We start from the raw sequence: 17,543 nt of genomic DNA on the forward strand, positions 1-17,543 counted from the left end.
CTATGTTGCTAACAGACTTGGAAATTGGAATATGATATACACGATTTATACAAAAAATTGTGTCAATGTGGTTCAAGATAGATATATTTATTTATTCACTGCTCTACACAACTTGATCTATGTAGATTGTAATTTTACAATTTACATTTATTCACTGATCTACACAACCACCCTTTTCCCTCTAACAATCAATCACAAGAAAAAGAAATAAATTCTCCCTAATTGAATATTGAATGAATGATGGATGTCTAGTAAAAGACCTGAGGAGATGTATAGAACTCAGTCTCACTAAACATTGGTCTTAAATCTTCCTGAGACATGAACTCTAATGGAAACGAAACAAGAAACCCTCTTACTCCCTTTAATATCTCCATTGAAGGAACAACACTTCCATCCCTTGTTGATGATGATTCAGGGGCTAAACCTAAATCAATTGTCGTATGTCCAAGTTTCTCTTTCCAGTAGTTCATACTTTGTCGAAAAGCATATCTGCATTAATTCATTGATAAATACTAACAGTTATTATTTGGTTCCATCATACCAGATACTACATTATAGTCTAGGATTTAGGAAATAAGGATTTACCTTGAGTGTATAGAATCATTTGGGATGCAAGAAAACACATCCTGGTAAATCTGGGCATTTGCCTGTCAAACATTATTACTTAATAAAGTTTGAAGAATATATATATACATAAATGGTTGTGCATGTATTTTATTTATACCATTGCAGTTGCCATCCATAAATCTTTGTATGTCACATCAGCTATCGGGTCTCTAATCTGACTAATCTGAAAGAAAAAAAAAAGAGAGAGATTTAAGAAAATAAGCAAATGCGGGTTACCTACCCGCTCTGGGTTCATGTCAAACACAGTACAACCTGTTATGTTAGTTATGGTGATAAGGTTACCTGATTGCCATTCAGACCAAGATGTTCAGACCATAGAGAAAGTCGAAGGCTATTAGCAAATTTCCCAGCACTCCAAGGTTCACCATTCATTGTTGATTCAGTAAACTCTTTATCTTCAATCAGAACCCCAATCTGATATGCATATTTATACAACTTCCTTGGTTACCAAAAATAATTATGGACATTATAAAACCACATTTCATCTTTTTTACCCAAACAGTTTTACCAATTTATGAGACAGGTTAAATATTATTGCATTTCTTCTTTTTAGTTAGAGGAATAAAGAAAAGAATGTAGATTTGTACCTCCGAGTCCCTGTGACCAAGCAAACTCCTGTCATTTATGTTGGATGATCCAATTAAGGTGATACGATCATCAACTATCATCACTTTGCTATGCACATACACCTGAAGAAGATTTCATTAATTAATAACTTATCACTGCAACTACGTATCCTTCAATCATAAATTGTTAAAACTCATATAAATACATTATTAGGAAACACTAAATTACCTGACTTGTGACAAGTGGGCCATCATCACCCAATCTCCCATATGTCCTAAGACCATAAAATGATATATAATCATCTGTTTTAGGACCAACCACTGAGTTGAGCTTCTGTAGTATTGAATTTTCTCCTCTTGAAATCGATCGATACTGCCAATGCATTATAGCTCTAACCGTTGCTGCCCCACCATCATCCATACGCCCCTGTTTGTTTATTCATTACTCTTTATTCTTTAACTTCATGTACACAAAAGGGTAAAATGGTCATTTACTCTCGTATTGAAGACCATGCTTTTACCTGGAATCCTGGTAAGAGTGGTATAACAACAATAACTCTGAAGCACTTTTCCTCTTTATGTGCACGCAGTATACGTCTGTACAGAGCTTCCAAGACGCGATTCTCTATGATGTCATCATCTGAGAGGCCTGATATGAAAAACTGATTCTGGAAGAAATCATAAAAAATATTAGCTTTACAGATATGGATCATAGTATGGTCTTCCTTCTTTTATTCAAAGAGAAAAAAGAAAAAAAAATTACTAGATCTTGTTGCATTGAAACCATCTTATCACATTGCTTTAAGTTGACAACTACACTTAATATTAGCCATGAAATTACCTCAATGTAAATAAACTTTTCTGCATTTTCAATTAGGGAACAATAAGCTTTGTGAATGCTGTCTTCGGTTCGACTCGTTCCACCTGACCAATGGCTAACACTTCTGATAACCTGCAAATCATACATCAAATACATGATTGATTGATTTTCATTATATTTGCATGAACTTTATTCTAATAGTAATAATCTTAACCTGACAAGAGCATGATGTACGTGGACCTACTTGTGAAATTTCACCACTAGAAACTTGTTGCCTTTCACAACTCTCATCTGACATTTCGGATCCAAAACTAGTTGTCACCATGCTATTTTCATGATGATGATCCAAGGAACTAAAATCATCTGCAGAATATGTTGTTGACAGGGATTGGTTTAAATGTTCATCATGAGATGGATCAACAGGGTTTCTCTGGTCCACTCTGTTCAACTTGTTATTGACATTTGAAGAATCTATCTCGTGAGCTTCTCGGGGCAAAAGAAACTGTATGTCTTGTGATGGTGACTCATAGGAAAAAGAACCCTGTGTAATATCTATCTGGTTTCCATCAGTAGGGTTACTCTCAATGTCTAAATTTTGGCTTCTTCCCATGTAGTGTGGGAGGACCATGTGTTGTTGTGGCATTAGTAGTGGTATTGTTTGTTCGTTTGGTGCTTTGTTTCTCTGGGAAAAAATGGTAACTAATTAGAGAAACAAAAACTCATCTTTTTACAGCTGCATTTGTTACATTGTATAAGCATATAACTTTTTTTTTTTTTTAACCTTAGCATGGTTCCAACGTTGCACAAAGTGTCTAGCTACATCGCGACAAGGTGGTCCCCACAAAGCACAGTGAACATCATGCCATGGCATACGGGGAACTTTTCTTCTGTCCAATTCATCTGTCATGGTGTCCACCCAAGAATTTGGTTCAGATTCCCTAGGGTTATAATAGTCCTTTCCTGGCCATGTGAAAGGAGGGTTATCACCAACTTTGTGTTCAATTGTATCATAACGACCAAAACATAGATCTAATCCCCCAAGAAAGCAGATCTTGTGATCAACAACTACAATCTTTTCATGGTGTGACCTACATTTTAAAAAAGTAATAAGAGTAAAACAAGATCAAAGGATCTTATAATTCACAATAGCACTTAAAATTCATAAGATACATACCACAAGTAGATGCCAGCTGCAAAATGGTCAGGATAACGCAACACTTTAACATTCTCATGAATGTTAAGAAGCCTTTTCTGGCTATATAAACTATTGATTTTTAAAGCAATTTGGACCTCCTTGTAGAGAAGAATGTATATCTGCAAGTATGTTGTTTAAATATTAAAACATAATAAAAACACGTTAAAACAATATAATTAACAATTGTACCTTCACACCTTCCTTTGCTTTTGCTTCAAAAAGTGCATCAAGACGTGAAGCTCCATTTGCATGAAACGGGCGTTTTAAATAAAGTTCTGGGCATAGCCACCAACCAGTAACATAAATCTGATAAAAGATGATTCAGTCAATTAAGGAGTCTGGAGTTTTAGAAAGTGATGACATGGCAATTTGCATACCTCTGATTTTGCATTTTCTATTGATGAAGCAATTGCTTCAAATGCTACATGTCCATCTACAAACCATTGAGCTTGACTACCATCATCAGTCAAAGTCAAACCCCTTTGTGGAGCAAAAGAACCAAAACGATGAGGATTGCACCAAGCTTCTTTTGGCTTTTGACCAGTATTATAAATGGCTGATATCCAGTCTCTGATTTTTGCTTTGCTTGTGCTTCTTATCTTTATACTTCGGTTTCCACATGTAATCTATCAAAAGATTCAAGCTTTATCAAACATCAATAATGGGTATAAGAAAAAGGGTTAACAATAATTACCTTGAATGCATAACGAAGAGGGTTCTTTTCCTTTACTTCCTCCACCAAAAGTACTTGATTCTCTTTATCCCCATTTGAAGGTAGAACATCAAAAACAATGATATCTAAGAGTTTGGCACTAAAAGGGTCTTCTAGTAGAGCCAAAAATCCAGGTTTTAATACTGCCCAAACCTGAAAAATCAAGAAACATGCAACAATGTAACTTGCTGATTTGCTTCATCCAATACATGAACAAGACATCTCATTTTCTATAAACTAACCTTCTGCCAATTGTTTCTGCAACAACAGCACATAAAACATCCTGCATCTGCATCATCTCTTTGGATATGACTTAAATGTTGAACCAAAACATAATCCTCTTTCAACTTTGGACCATACTCTGGAGAAAACGATAACTTAGAGACCTCCAGAAATTTGCAAACCTGACCCAAGTTAAAGAGTACCAAACAATGTTGAAAAGACAAAATTCAAGATCAAATTTATGAAGGAAATATGAAAAAGCTTATAGGATTACCTCACGAGAATTCACAATATCAATGTTCCCAAGGAAGTGATTAAGATAATTCTGCATTGCAACTTTTGCTCTTTCTGAAATCGTTGACCTCCCAATTGATGGTCTTATAATTGACAGAGCAGCCCTAGTTGGGACAGATCTGCATTTGCTTATATGGTAAGAACACACTTGATAAAAATAAGGCATTCATGTACAAGGTTACCTCTTTTTAATGTTATCATCATTATGTACAGGAATAGCTCCATCATCAGGTTCATCATTGTCATGCACAATTGCTGTCTGATCTCCTATTCCTATGTGTTGAAGCCAATCCTTAACCTTTGGTGTTCATTTCAGAAAAAAAAATGTTTAAATGGTTTAAATTAAGGCATTTAAATTGAGTTATGAAATTCCATTCAGCTTTATGTGCATAAAAAACAACAGGAGATTATGAAAAGAACCTGCTCTTGCTTCTCATGAAATTCCTCAACTATTGCACGTTTCTTCAATGCGACATGTAAGTAGATAACTTGTGACGCCTTCTTTAGTAAACGCCATTTGAACTGTTGGAATCACATGGTTAGCTAGTTTAACCGATGTTTTTTTTTTTTTTTTTTTTTTTTTAAATTTATTGAAATACCTCATAATTATTACTTAAATTCAAATATCCCAAGATCTAAATCTCCTGGTTTTTAGCCTAAATTTAAAAAAAACAATGACAATAATAGAAAACCAACCAACTATAGAACTATAGAAGTGGGTACGACATAAACTGATTGTTTACTGTTTACACAAACAAGCATGTAGAAGGTATTGTGTCCCAATCTTAAAACAGTAATTAATACACAGTGGCAGAGGTAATTACTAATTAGCATTAGCTTGCCTGTTTGTATTCGAGTTGAATGGTGTAAGAGAGAAGCAAGGGTCCAATATCACTGACGTCGGTTCGGGAGACAGATAGAATGGTACCCTTAGGGAGTTCATCGAAGATATGGATCGATTCGGCGGAAGAGCGGCGAGACTGAGACCCATGGTGCGATTGCAAAGAACCTTTCGAAATTAGACGCTCAGTCGACATTTATAAACTGTAGTTATGACAGCACCACCGTCCACCACCAAGAAAAACTGCCACTTCCGTTCAGATAATCGCCGGCGAAGGTGCTTTGCATTACCAATATGCAATCGAGTGTGTATGGAGCATGGACTATGGACAGAGAGATAGGAGAGTACGTGAGAAGCAAGGAATTAAGTTTGAAAATTGTAAGTCAAAATTGATACGAAATCCTTGCTTGAAAGCCTGGATTTGTGAGGTTATGTACTCATATTATAGCGATGGAGTTGGAAGGAATATTTTGTTTGGATCTTTAATCAGATATACCTTTTTCATGTTTATATCATTATATTTTTTTTCTTATTTTAAAGTTATTAACAAGATAGTTATTTAGATATTAGACGAAACACCCAATCATATGCTATTGTATTCTTTTTTTATTAAATTATATATTATTATATAGCTACATTTTATTTTTATCAATGTAAATAATAATCTTTTACATTTTTACCACATTTATATACTAACACAGATCATACAACTGCGTTTCAGCTGATTAAATCAAACATAATTATAGAAGCAAAACATTTAATCCTTTTAATTTTGCATTATAAGAATGTTTTAATTTTTCTAAAAGTTAATAATTACTTTGTTTTTGTACATATTAACAATTTCTATAAGACGTTGGTCCAATTAATTACAGATTTATCATTTATGCCTAAATGTATTATATTTCTAAATTGTTAATTCAAAATTATTTATTGATAATCAGTATTACATAATGAATTTATTTGAACATTGCACACAAAAGAAAAAAAAAATTAAAAGGCTGCGATGGGTAGTTCCAATGATTTGGTAGTTTTAGCATATTCCAATTGAATGAGCACCAAACCTTGGAACAACGGATATTCTCAGATGGTGCCGTGCTCATGCATTAGTTATTCATATTTATTGGAATCGCTAACCTTACATAGCTTTACCTTTACTTTTCAACAATTACAAAACGACCCCCTAACTCCAACTATCAGACACCACCCTACCTCCCCACATGAACTTCAAGATCTTATATGTAATTTGTCATTTGGTGTATATATATATACCATGGTTCTAAAAAGCGTGATATGACATGCCTTAAGGCGTGTCATGACACACGACATGGTACAGCTGTTACGGAAACGTCCAATGTGAGTTTGTTAAGTGTGACGTCCAAATAATGTGTCATTGTGCATAATGTGTCATTGTGCACCTTATCGCGTTATGGCGCGAGCTTTTTTCAAGGTGCAAGTTTTTTTTCCTGATCGGGCCTAAAAAATTGAGTTGTTAATTTTTTATATTAAATATTAATATAATACTTCTAAAAACTTAATATCTTTGATAAAACTCAATAATTATATGACTTATGTTTTTAATGTATATAAAATAGTCACGCCTTGAAAAACATCATGGTTCGTCATGGCTTAACGTTGGCCTTTCCGTCAAGTCCACACCTTAAATTATTTAGAACCTTGATATATACGCAATACATACATTCTAATTGCATATATTCCTAATTTGTTATATTGTTTTACGATACATTCGCTTCAAGTTAATTAAGTTGTGAATTACTAGAAGTCGTGACAAACATGGGCGAAGGTAATTGAAGAAATGTTGCATATACACGATTTGTTTTATTTTTTATTTTTGTGAGAAACATGGGCGAAGGTAATTGAAGAATTACTAGAAGTTGTGAGATGAGTGTCTGTTATATTTAAGACACGAGCACTAGTTTATTTTAGGAAAGATGCCTAAAATACTTTTATGTGCTAAATGCTATATGTTTGCTATATATGATATTGCTTGTTCGGATCTATGGTCTGTGGCCGACCGGATCTGGAAACCTTATGTGTTTAGGATTCTAAGCGTGCGACTACGGAATTAGAACTAGCGTGTAAACGTTTCAGAGTGATTTGGATAATTATCTATCGTGAAGTAGGATCTAAATTCACCTTGTTCGGTGTATAGATCAACGATGGCAAGAACAAGAAGTGGCGCTGGAAACGCAAACGAAAACAGGAATCAACCACCCGTAATCGAGCAAATACCCATTGTAGCAGCAGCACCCGAGCCAATAACAATGGCTGGTGTACATTTGATGATTCAGACGATGTTGGATCGTCAGATGGAAGAAACTAGACGTCTGCTTCAACAAAATCGTGAAGAACTTTCAATCCAAGTTGAAGAGCCCGAAGTGAATGGAGGGCCGTCGGAAGGTGGAAACTTCAGTGGGACCATTGGTCAATCCAACCCGCCAATTGTTAGACAAAATAATCGTGATGGAGGAAATGATGGAAGAGGATGTAAATACAAGGATTTTATGGCATCCAAACCACCGTGTCTATCCGGAAGCCCGACGCTGGTGCAAGTTATGGATTGGATCTCCGAAATGGAGACGATGTTTGAAAGTTGCGAATGCAGCAACAGGCAGAAGACCGCTCTTGCGATCCCTTTGTTAAAATCTGGCGTGTTGAGTTGGTGGAAGCTGTTAGCTGACTCTATGCCCAAGGGAGAAGCGAGCAAAATGTCTTGGAAAGACTTTGTGGAACAACTGAAACTGCAATACTGCTCCGAGCAGGACCTTCTGGAAATCAATAATGAGTTTCAGAATCTGAAAAAGGGAAAAATGAGCGTTACTGAATACGCTGCTAGTTTCACAGAAAAGATGAAGCTTATCCCATACCTAGTTCCAACAGAACTCTCAAAGGTCAATAAGTTTGCCCTCGGACTACCAGCAGACTATGGTCCAATGGTTAAGCAAGCAACCACGTTGAAAGCCGCCATCTGGGCTGCTAAGAATGTTGAAACTCAGATCAGAGAAAAGGGTTTGGAGAGATCAGAGGTTGGTGAGAAGAGGAAGTTGGATGGGCCTTCAGGGTCCAACAAGAAAAAGAAATTCTCGAAGTCTAGTTCGAGAGGAGGAGGAGGCGAAGCAAAGTGGTGCGACAAATGCAAAAAGAAGCATCATGGGAAATGTGATGGGGAAGTCACATGCTTTAAATGTGGAAAGCCAGGGCACTATGCCAACGAATGCACCCTCACCAAGAAAGTTTGTTATGGGTGTGGGGAGGAGGGGCACATCTCGAGGGATTGTCCGAAAAAGAAGGAGACAGCAAAACCCAACATTCCACCAAAGCCAAAGGCGAGAGCCTTTCAGATGACACTGGAAGCTGCTAAAGAAGAAGTCGATTTGCTTCAGGTACCTTTCTCGTAAACAAATTGCCTGCCCAAATTTTATTTGATTATGGAGCCAACTACTCCTTTATTTCGCATGAATTTAGTAGAAAACTAGCTTTGCCTGTCGATAGACTAGATAATGCTTTATTAGTCGAAGTTGCTAGTGGCAAGTTTGTACCTGTTAGCCATCGTATGAAAAACATCTTAATTGATTTGAACGGGAATAAGTTCCACGAGGAATTGTTGCCTATCGAACAAAATGGTTTCGACATCGTGCTGGGAATGGATTGGCTTAGCGCCAATGATGCCGAAATATTGTGCCGAAAGAAGATAGTAAAAGTAAACCCGCCAGGGAAGGAGTCATTTATGGTGTACGGGGACAAACGCAGGGTAAACTCTGGAATCATTTCTCTAATGAAAGCCAGAGAGTGTTTGGCCAAAGGATGTACATCATATTTGGCATTCGTGATTGACGCAAAGAAGGAGAAAAAGGAGATGAAGAGCATTCCTGTCGTGTGTGAGTATCCAGAAGTTTTTCCCGAAGATCTTCCTGGATTACCGCCTGATTGACAAGTAGAATTCCGTATTGACTTGTTACCAGGAACCACACCGATAGCAAAAGCACCTTACCGATTAGCACCAACCGAGATGAAAGAGCTTATGACACAACTGCATGAGTTATTGAACAAAGGTTTCATTAGACCTAGTTCATCACCCTCGGGAGCCCCAGTGTTATTTGTAAAGAAAAAGGACGGGAGTATGAGAATGTGCATCGATTACAGAGAACTGAACAAGGCAACGATAAAGAATAGATATACGTTGCCAAGGATTGATGACCTGTTCGATCAACTACAAGGTTCAAGTTATTTTTCAAAGATCGACCTAAGGTCAGGATATCATCAGCTGAAGGTGAGAGAGCAGGATATCGAGAAGACTGCATTCAGAACACGATATGGACACTACGAGTTTTTGGTTATGTCATTTGGACTAACCAATGCTCCAGCAGCATTCATGGATTTAATGAACAGAGTTTGTAATCCGTTCCTTGATAAATCTGTGAGAGTGTTCATAGATGACATTCTGGTTTATTCGAAAAGCCAAGAGGAGCATGGAAAACACTTGCGCGAAGTGTTAGAAGTCTTGAAGAAGGAGAAGCTATATGCTAAGTTCTCCAAATGTGATTTTTGGATCCGAGAAGTCCAATTCTTGGGTCACGTGGTCAACCAAGAAGGAATAATGGTTGATCCAGCAAAGATCGAAGCTGTGACGAAGTGGGAACAACCAAAAAGTCCCACGTAGGTCCGAAGCTTTTTGGGATTAGCCGGATATTACCGAAGGTTTATCCAAGGCTTTTCTTCGATCGCTACTCCATTAACAGCTTTGACTCACAAAGGAGCTACTTATGCTTGGAGTGATAAACACCAAGAAGCATTCGAGTTGCTAAAGAAGAAGCTATGTGAAGCACCGATTCTTTCTCTACCCGATGGAGTTGAAGACTTCGCTGTCTATAACGATGCGTCTGGTGTTAGGTTGGGTTGTGTGTTGACTCAAAGAGAAAATGTGATAGCATATGCGTCTCGACAGCTGAAAGAGCATGAAAAGAACTACCCCACTCATGATTTGGAGTTGGCAGCGGTAGTATTTGCTCTGAAAATATGGAGGCATTACCTCTATGGCTCGAAGTGCAAACTTTTCACTGATCATAAGAGTCTCCAATATCTCTTTAATTAGAAAGAATTGAATATGAGGCAAAGACGCTGGCTAGAGTTACTTAAGGACTACGACTGTGAGATACTTTACCACCCTGGTAAAGCCAATGTTGTTGCTGATGCTCTCAGTCGGAAAGTCAATCTTGAAAGAAAAAGGCCAAGAGCGTTGAGAATAGAAGTTGTCTCGACAATTGTGGAGAGTAAAAGAAAGCTCAAGAGGAAGCTTCAGAAAAGAATGACCGAAAGGAGGAACGTTTGGGCAAAACGTTAGTGTTCGGTACAAACGGTCATGGACTGAAGGTATTCCAAGATCGTATTTGGATACCTAAGTCAGGAGGAATAAGAGATCTTCTGATGGAAGAAGCTCACAAAACCATGTACTCAATTCATCCTGGCAGCACTAAAATGTATAGGGACCTGAAACCCTATTACTGGTGGCCGACGATGAAGCTCGACATTGCGAAGTATGTGGCGGAGTGTGTGACCTGTGCGAGAGTCAAGGCACAACATCAGAAACCATACGGGAGTTTAGAACCTTTACCTGTGCCTATGGGTAAGTGGGAAGACATCACTATGGATTTTGTCACTAAACTGCCCAGAACAAAGAATGGTCACGACATGATTTGGGTGGTCGTTGATCGCTTCACTAAGAGTGCACACTTCATAGCGGCCAATGAGAAATGGTCTATGGATAAGCTCGTGAATTCTTACGTGAAGGAAATAGTGAGGCTTCACGGTGTTCCGTTAACGATTGTATCAGATCGTGACAGCCGTTTCACCTCAAGGTTTTGGAAAAGTCTACAAGAGGAATTGGGTACCAAGTTGTGTTTGAGTACAGCTTACCATCCACAGACTGATGGTCAGAGCGAAAGAACGATACAAACACTTGAAGATATGTTGAGAGCATGTACCCTGGAATTCCAAGGTAACTGGGATGAACATTTACCTTTGGTAGAATTTTCCTACAATAATAGTTTCCACTCGAGCATAAAGATGGCACCTTCTCAAGCTTTGTACGGACAAAAGTGTCGTACGCCATCTTGTTGGCTTGAGGCTGGGGAAAAGCAGTTTATCTGACCGGAGATAGTGTCCATCAAACTTCTGAAAAGTTGAAAATAATTAAGGAGAGAATGTTAGCAGCTCAGGATCGTCAAAAGAGCTATGCTGACAAGAAAAGACGACCGATGACTTTTGAAGTTGGAGATTCGGTTTTGCTTAAAGTCTCACCGTGGAAGGGACTTATAAGATTTGGTAAAAGGGGAAAATTAAGTCCAAGATTCATTGGACCGTTTAAAGTTCTTCAAATGATTGGGAACCAAGCTTACAAGCTCGAACTACCAGAAGAACTGAGTGGAATTCATAACACTTTTCATGTGTGTTATTTGAGGAGGTTCACGGGAGAAGTTCCCGACATGATTCCACTTTCGGAGTTGAGAATTGATGAGAACAAAAGGTTAATTGAAGAACCGGAGGCAATCGTTGACCGAAAGACTAAGAAGTTACGACGTAAGATGGTCGAATTAGTGCTTGTCCGTTGGAAACATGCGAATGGGCCAAATCTCACCTGGGAGACGGAGAGTGACATGATGAGTCGCTATCCGCATTTGTTTGTTGATGTGTGATTCCGGGGACGAAATCATTCTAACGTGGGGAGAGTTGTAACGCCCGTGTTTCTGGGCTAGGCATTAATGTTGTTGTAATAGTCTAGGTTAACCTTTGTAACTCATTTTGAAATAATAAGAATGTGTTATTTGAGTATTATGTGTTTTATGCTTAATTGAATTAAGAATAAAAATAGGCGTAAAAATAAAATATTAGATAAGCTCGATATCTATGAAGGAAGTTGTAGTGGTCGTGGCAAGGTTTCCGAATATATAAAGAATGCTGAAATCCGAGTTATAACGAAGAAGTTATGACCTGTCGAAGTTTCGCGACGGAGCCGGCACGACGCTGAAGGGCGTAAAATATGAATTTAAGATAGAGCGATATCTAGCCTTAGTGATCTGAATGGAAGTTGTAGAATACGTTAAACCGATAGCGTGCATAAAAAGAACGTCTAAATCTGACTTCGTATGAGGAAATTATGATTTTTCTAAAGTTACGACTTAGCAGTATGCAGCTCGAAACTCGAATATGAGATCAAGTGATTTTTAGCCGAAACGATCTAAACGAGAATCGAAGATCTCGTCATTAGTAGTCCATCGGTAAAAAGACAGACGAAAACGGACGTCAGATGAAGAAGTTATGATTTTATAACGAAGTTTTCCTGTCCCGGCCTACTAAAAATAATATAATAAAAATAAAGTCAAAATTAGCCGACGGAGTCTAAATGAAAGTTGTAGAGCATAATCTCACCTACGCGTGGATATAAAGAACGTCGAAAACGGAGCTCGTATATGAAAGTTATGAATTTTTGAAGATCGTGGCACGCATACCAAAGCTTATCCGAAGAGTACGCCCAGCGTACTCGATGTACGCCCAGCGTACTGCTTACGCCCATCGTACTCTGAAATTACGCCCAGCATAATTCGAGTTTCAGCACCCTATCAATAGAATGCGAGGGCAACCGATTCTTTTGCTCATTTTCTCTTATCTCTCTCCCGTTTTGCATCGATTTTCGTGCAATAGATACCCCGAAGCCCCGGTGTCATTCCCGAGCCCCGAAGCAAGTCCCGAAGCCCCGAGGATCCCGAGAAGTAAATTTTCCGAGCCGAAACTCTGTCCGCGAGAAGCCCGGGTTTCAAGGAAAACATCCCGGTTCTATCGGAAAAGTTTATTTTAAGAGACGAGGTGATGTCCGATCATTGTCTTATCAAGTGAGTGTATATTCGTTTTCTTCTAACACATAGATATGAAGTATTCTTTATAAAAATACGTGCTATGTGTTTACATATTATTTGTTTATTTGAACTAGTTGTTGAATGGATGTTTTGTACAGGTTTTAAGCTGTATATAAATGTATATATTTTATCTACTAATATGTTGGGTAGAACATGGGTACACAGTTGGTGTGTGAAGAAATAAAATGATGAGAGGCCTCGATGTCGTTGTTGATCTAGTCATCTAGCGGAGTATGGATGACGACCACGGACTCATTCTAGACAGTCCAGTGGAACACTAGCAGGCTCATAACCTGTAGGTGTTGTGAACGATGTGTTCACCGGTGTACTCTATCCCCCTCATGGTTGCCTTTAGGACGTCTATTGCTAAGGAAGCCCCTTTGCAGTAATGTCCGTCCCGATGAAAATCCTAGATTAGGTCCCTTGTAATAGTTGTTGTTTTAGGGACATAAAGTGAGGATAACGAGAATGGGTAATCGGGTTATTGTTGGTTGGTGAAATTAAATATAATTATTTATTGTGGGTTGAAAACCATATATGCTCACCAGGCTCCCAAGCCTGACCCACTCAGTTTCTTTATATTACAGGTAGTTGCGCAAGGGCATAAGTTGGATGACATTGTCAAGATATTTTTGGATTATAGACCTGTTGTTATATGTAATTGTTGCAATGTCTATTTTGTATTGTTTATGCTTTTGATCTGTATCGGAACATGACATCCTGAGATTTTGTTATATAATGCAGAAAGTCGTTTGCGTTTCCAGCGCCACTTCTTGTTCTTGCCATCGTTGATCTATACACCGAACAAGGTGAATTTAGATCCTACTTCACGATAGATAATTATCCAAATCACTCTGAAACGTTTACACGCTAGTTCTAATTCCGTAGTCGCACGCTTAGAATCCTAAACACATAAGGTTTCCAGATCCGGTCGGCCACAGACCATAGATCCGAACAAACAATATCATATATAGCAAACATATAGCATTTAGCACATAAAAGTATTTTAGACATCTTTCCTAAAATAAACTAGTGCTCGTGTCTTAAATATAACAGACACTCATCTCACAACTTCTAGTAATTCTTCAAAATCATAATTCGATTTTCTGCATATAAAACTATATTTGATTGTCTGATTCTCGATATGTATTCAACTTCTGTTTCTGGGGGAACAGTCACAATTAGAGCCAATGTCATCAGAAAGGAAAGCAAGGCGGCAGAAATGTGATTATGTTCAGGTAGATATGTAAAATCTCATGATTTACTTGGTTTTTAGTATTCTTATCCCTTTTAGGCGTATTTGTAACAATTGAGTTGCTTATTTGTTTCTTTGCTATAGGCTCAGATCTGTGCTAATTGTATGATTGAACACAATGAAAATAATTTAACAGTGATCCCTCCTAACAGAACCACATGTTATAAATCGATGCTTATGCAAACAATGATAATATGATTAATAAAATCAATGGAAATACGATGCTACTTATTTTAATTTTTTTTATTGTAATATATTCTGCAGGTACTTTAGGTCATAAAATTATTAATTACAATTCATCTGGTTTACTATATAATTTGTTATATCACATTTTGTAACATGTTATAATAACTGATTATAGATTATTTGTAATTATATAATTAGTTTAAAAAAAAATCCAAATACTCTTTAAAAACGGTTGCACTTCCTAAATGTCTTCCGTTTTTTATTTTTTTTCTTTGACACCTTAATTTTACCATTTTTGATTTTTTTTACTTTAACAATTAAGTCATCGGAATTCGAGTTAACATTCGAGTCAAACAAAAGTTTGCTATTTTTAAATTAATCCATAATTAGAAGACATCTGTTCAATACACTTTACTCAAATTTGAGTTTAATACAAATTTAAAAAATATTCATTCGTTCAACAAATCTGAATGATATGTTTTCATATTGTGCATTGATGTTGAAATAGCCGTTGGTCAAATATGCTAGAGAGAGGGTATTTTTTCTAATGATTTCTCTATGTCCGTCTGAAGATAAATGTTCTCATTCAAGCCAAAAAGAAAACAATTTCCAACTTAATTTTAATTCTTATTCATTTTGTTTCTATTAGCATGACTCTTATTAATAATTGTTTAGATGTAGTAAATTATTTGCGTAAAAAAACTAATCAACACCTAGAAACTAATTTCTAAAAGAAATTATTCGCATTCATCGCTTTGCGCGGGTAAACGGCTAGTGTGTGTGTGTGTGTGTGTATACTAGCCGTTTACCCGCGTCAAGCGTCGGGTGTGAATAATTTGTTTCGGTGATTTGTTTTTTTCGACGAACATTGGTTAGTTTCAATTCAACGATTATTTTGCTTTAAGAAATATGTTATATTTAAAATTAGCTTCAATTCAATAATTTGTTTTCATTCCGACGCATAATGTATTTTCTAATGTGTTTGTGTATGTTGAATAGGTGTTTTTATATATTTGTTCTATCGTTACGAAAATAGATAACATTCTAATTCATGATAATATATTTGTACAAAACATTTTTTTGTTTGTAAATTTAGAGGAAAAAAACATAGTTGAAGGTATGTTATTATTTTGGTTAAAAATAAACGTATGTCGTTTTTTCATTTTTAATATAATTAAAAAATGTATGTGGTTTTATTTGAAAAAAAATAACAAACTTTTAGTAGTTAATCATAGAATACTTTTGAAAAAAAAAGGGTAAAATCGAAAGACCGAATTTGTACTTACCTTATAACTTCTTATATATATGGATATAATTCTAATGTTTTAAATTTAGAATAATTTCATTTTATATTGCATATGATATGTATATTAGTTTTTGTTATAGATTCAATTATATTAGATAATTTAGTTTTAGTTTATTATCATCACGTCAACTTTTGTAGTAGAATAATTTTGTGAGCATTTTAATTGTAAAAGGATAAACGATGATTTATGTGACCAACGATTGAGTTTGTCAAATTAAAATGAAAGTTATTATTTGTAACTGTTTGTTCATGTTTTTATTTTATTATTATGTATAATGCCTAGTTTGTTGTGAGATCATGAGTTATATACATGCAATTTCAAAATTTTAAAGGTTAGTTTCTATTTTACGTTTATTGAGAAATATTTTATTTAATCGTATAAATAAAAGTAAGTGGGATTTTATATAGTAAAAGAATAAATATAATTTTATGTACTCATAATGGAATTCGTGCAAGTATTAATCGGAAAAATATAAAATATTAGAATATATATGAACATGTAATCAATTCAAACTACAATGGATCCAGAGAGATTTCAAAAACATTTTTTATACTCAAATTTTTGCAAATAACTTGATGTTGTGCTTTTTTAGCATTAACGATGAGAAATACTTATTTTTTTATATAAAAATAAAGTTTACCCACCCAATTATTCAACAACAAAAGCAAAGGGAATAGCATATGGACAGAAAAACAACATCCAAAGATAGCTACATAATCAATTTTAATCTCATTTAACACCATTGTAGATATGGTAAGTAACCTACATCACATGCATCAATCTCTAATCAGGATCTCTTCTTGGCTCTTTTCTAAAGGAGAAAACAAAAACATGCATCACTCCTTCTCAAGGTTGCTTGACAGATAATCTATAAATCAATCCAAAGAGAGATTATAAACATTACAAAAATATCCGTCCACAGATAAATTTATCTGAAATTAATAATATTTCAATCTCACTGCTATGTTATAAACAAAATGTATTTAGTGTCAACAAAAAACATACCTACAATGGTATCTCACAGGCATCCATTGTATAAACCTAGTGAATGAGTTTTAAACAGTAAAAGTATCTACTACAATCAAATGGAGCATTATAATGGAAAGAAGATAACATGCGTTATGCAACCAATAGACAATAAAGCATGGCATTAGAGAACCGTGACAAATCTACATGAAACCTTAAATCTACCAAACACAATATCAATAAACAATATAAGTGATTAAGGAGAATGAAGAAATTTTGTGAACTTTATACATATAATACTTTTAAGTGAAAACATTTCCATGCATCCTTTCTTTATATAATCTCATTACTGCTCCATGGTTTTCCCCTAAAGTAACAATTGTCTAACCTTAATATGTTTGTGTTTTGTTGCTTGTGTAGCATTTCATTTGTTAGTATGTACCAATACATAATATTAAAAAAAAATACCAATACAAATCTACAAGCCATGTGGTCTGCTGACTGGTTCAAGTTCTTCAACTATGACAGTTCCCACGTTAACCTGCATAAAGAACAGGGGAAATAGACTTAAATTTGTGAAGGCTTATATAAACTCCATTAAACTTTCGTCTAGTAATTATGTCG

At 35.9% G+C, this 17,543-nt stretch overlaps 1 protein-coding gene across 1 annotated transcript; it reads right to left on the reverse strand.

Annotated features, from left to right (window-relative positions):
• Positions 1-57: 57 nt before the first annotated feature.
• Positions 58-5,744, reverse strand: LOC145115223 (phospholipase D zeta 1-like). The gene is made up of 19 exons (XM_079051468.1): positions 5,279-5,744; positions 4,857-4,958; positions 4,619-4,734; positions 4,417-4,555; positions 4,163-4,324; positions 3,903-4,073; positions 3,586-3,834; positions 3,398-3,514; positions 3,188-3,327; positions 2,795-3,101; positions 2,228-2,695; positions 2,035-2,145; positions 1,715-1,861; positions 1,423-1,620; positions 1,215-1,316; positions 910-1,041; positions 725-790; positions 586-647; positions 58-489 (listed from the first exon to the last, which is right to left on the reverse strand). Exons 1-19 carry the CDS (start codon positions 5,471-5,473, stop codon positions 249-251), a joined length of 3,225 nt encoding a protein of 1,074 aa, XP_078907594.1. The 5' UTR covers positions 5,474-5,744; the 3' UTR covers positions 58-248.
• Positions 5,745-17,543: the final 11,799 nt, after the last annotated feature.

The sequence above is a fragment of the Lactuca virosa genome, chromosome 5, assembly GCF_052849685.1.
Source record: "Lactuca virosa cultivar CGN04683 chromosome 5, Lactuca_virosa_CGN04683_v6, whole genome shotgun sequence".
In the NCBI taxonomy this organism is placed as follows: Eukaryota; Viridiplantae; Streptophyta; class Magnoliopsida; order Asterales; family Asteraceae; genus Lactuca; species Lactuca virosa.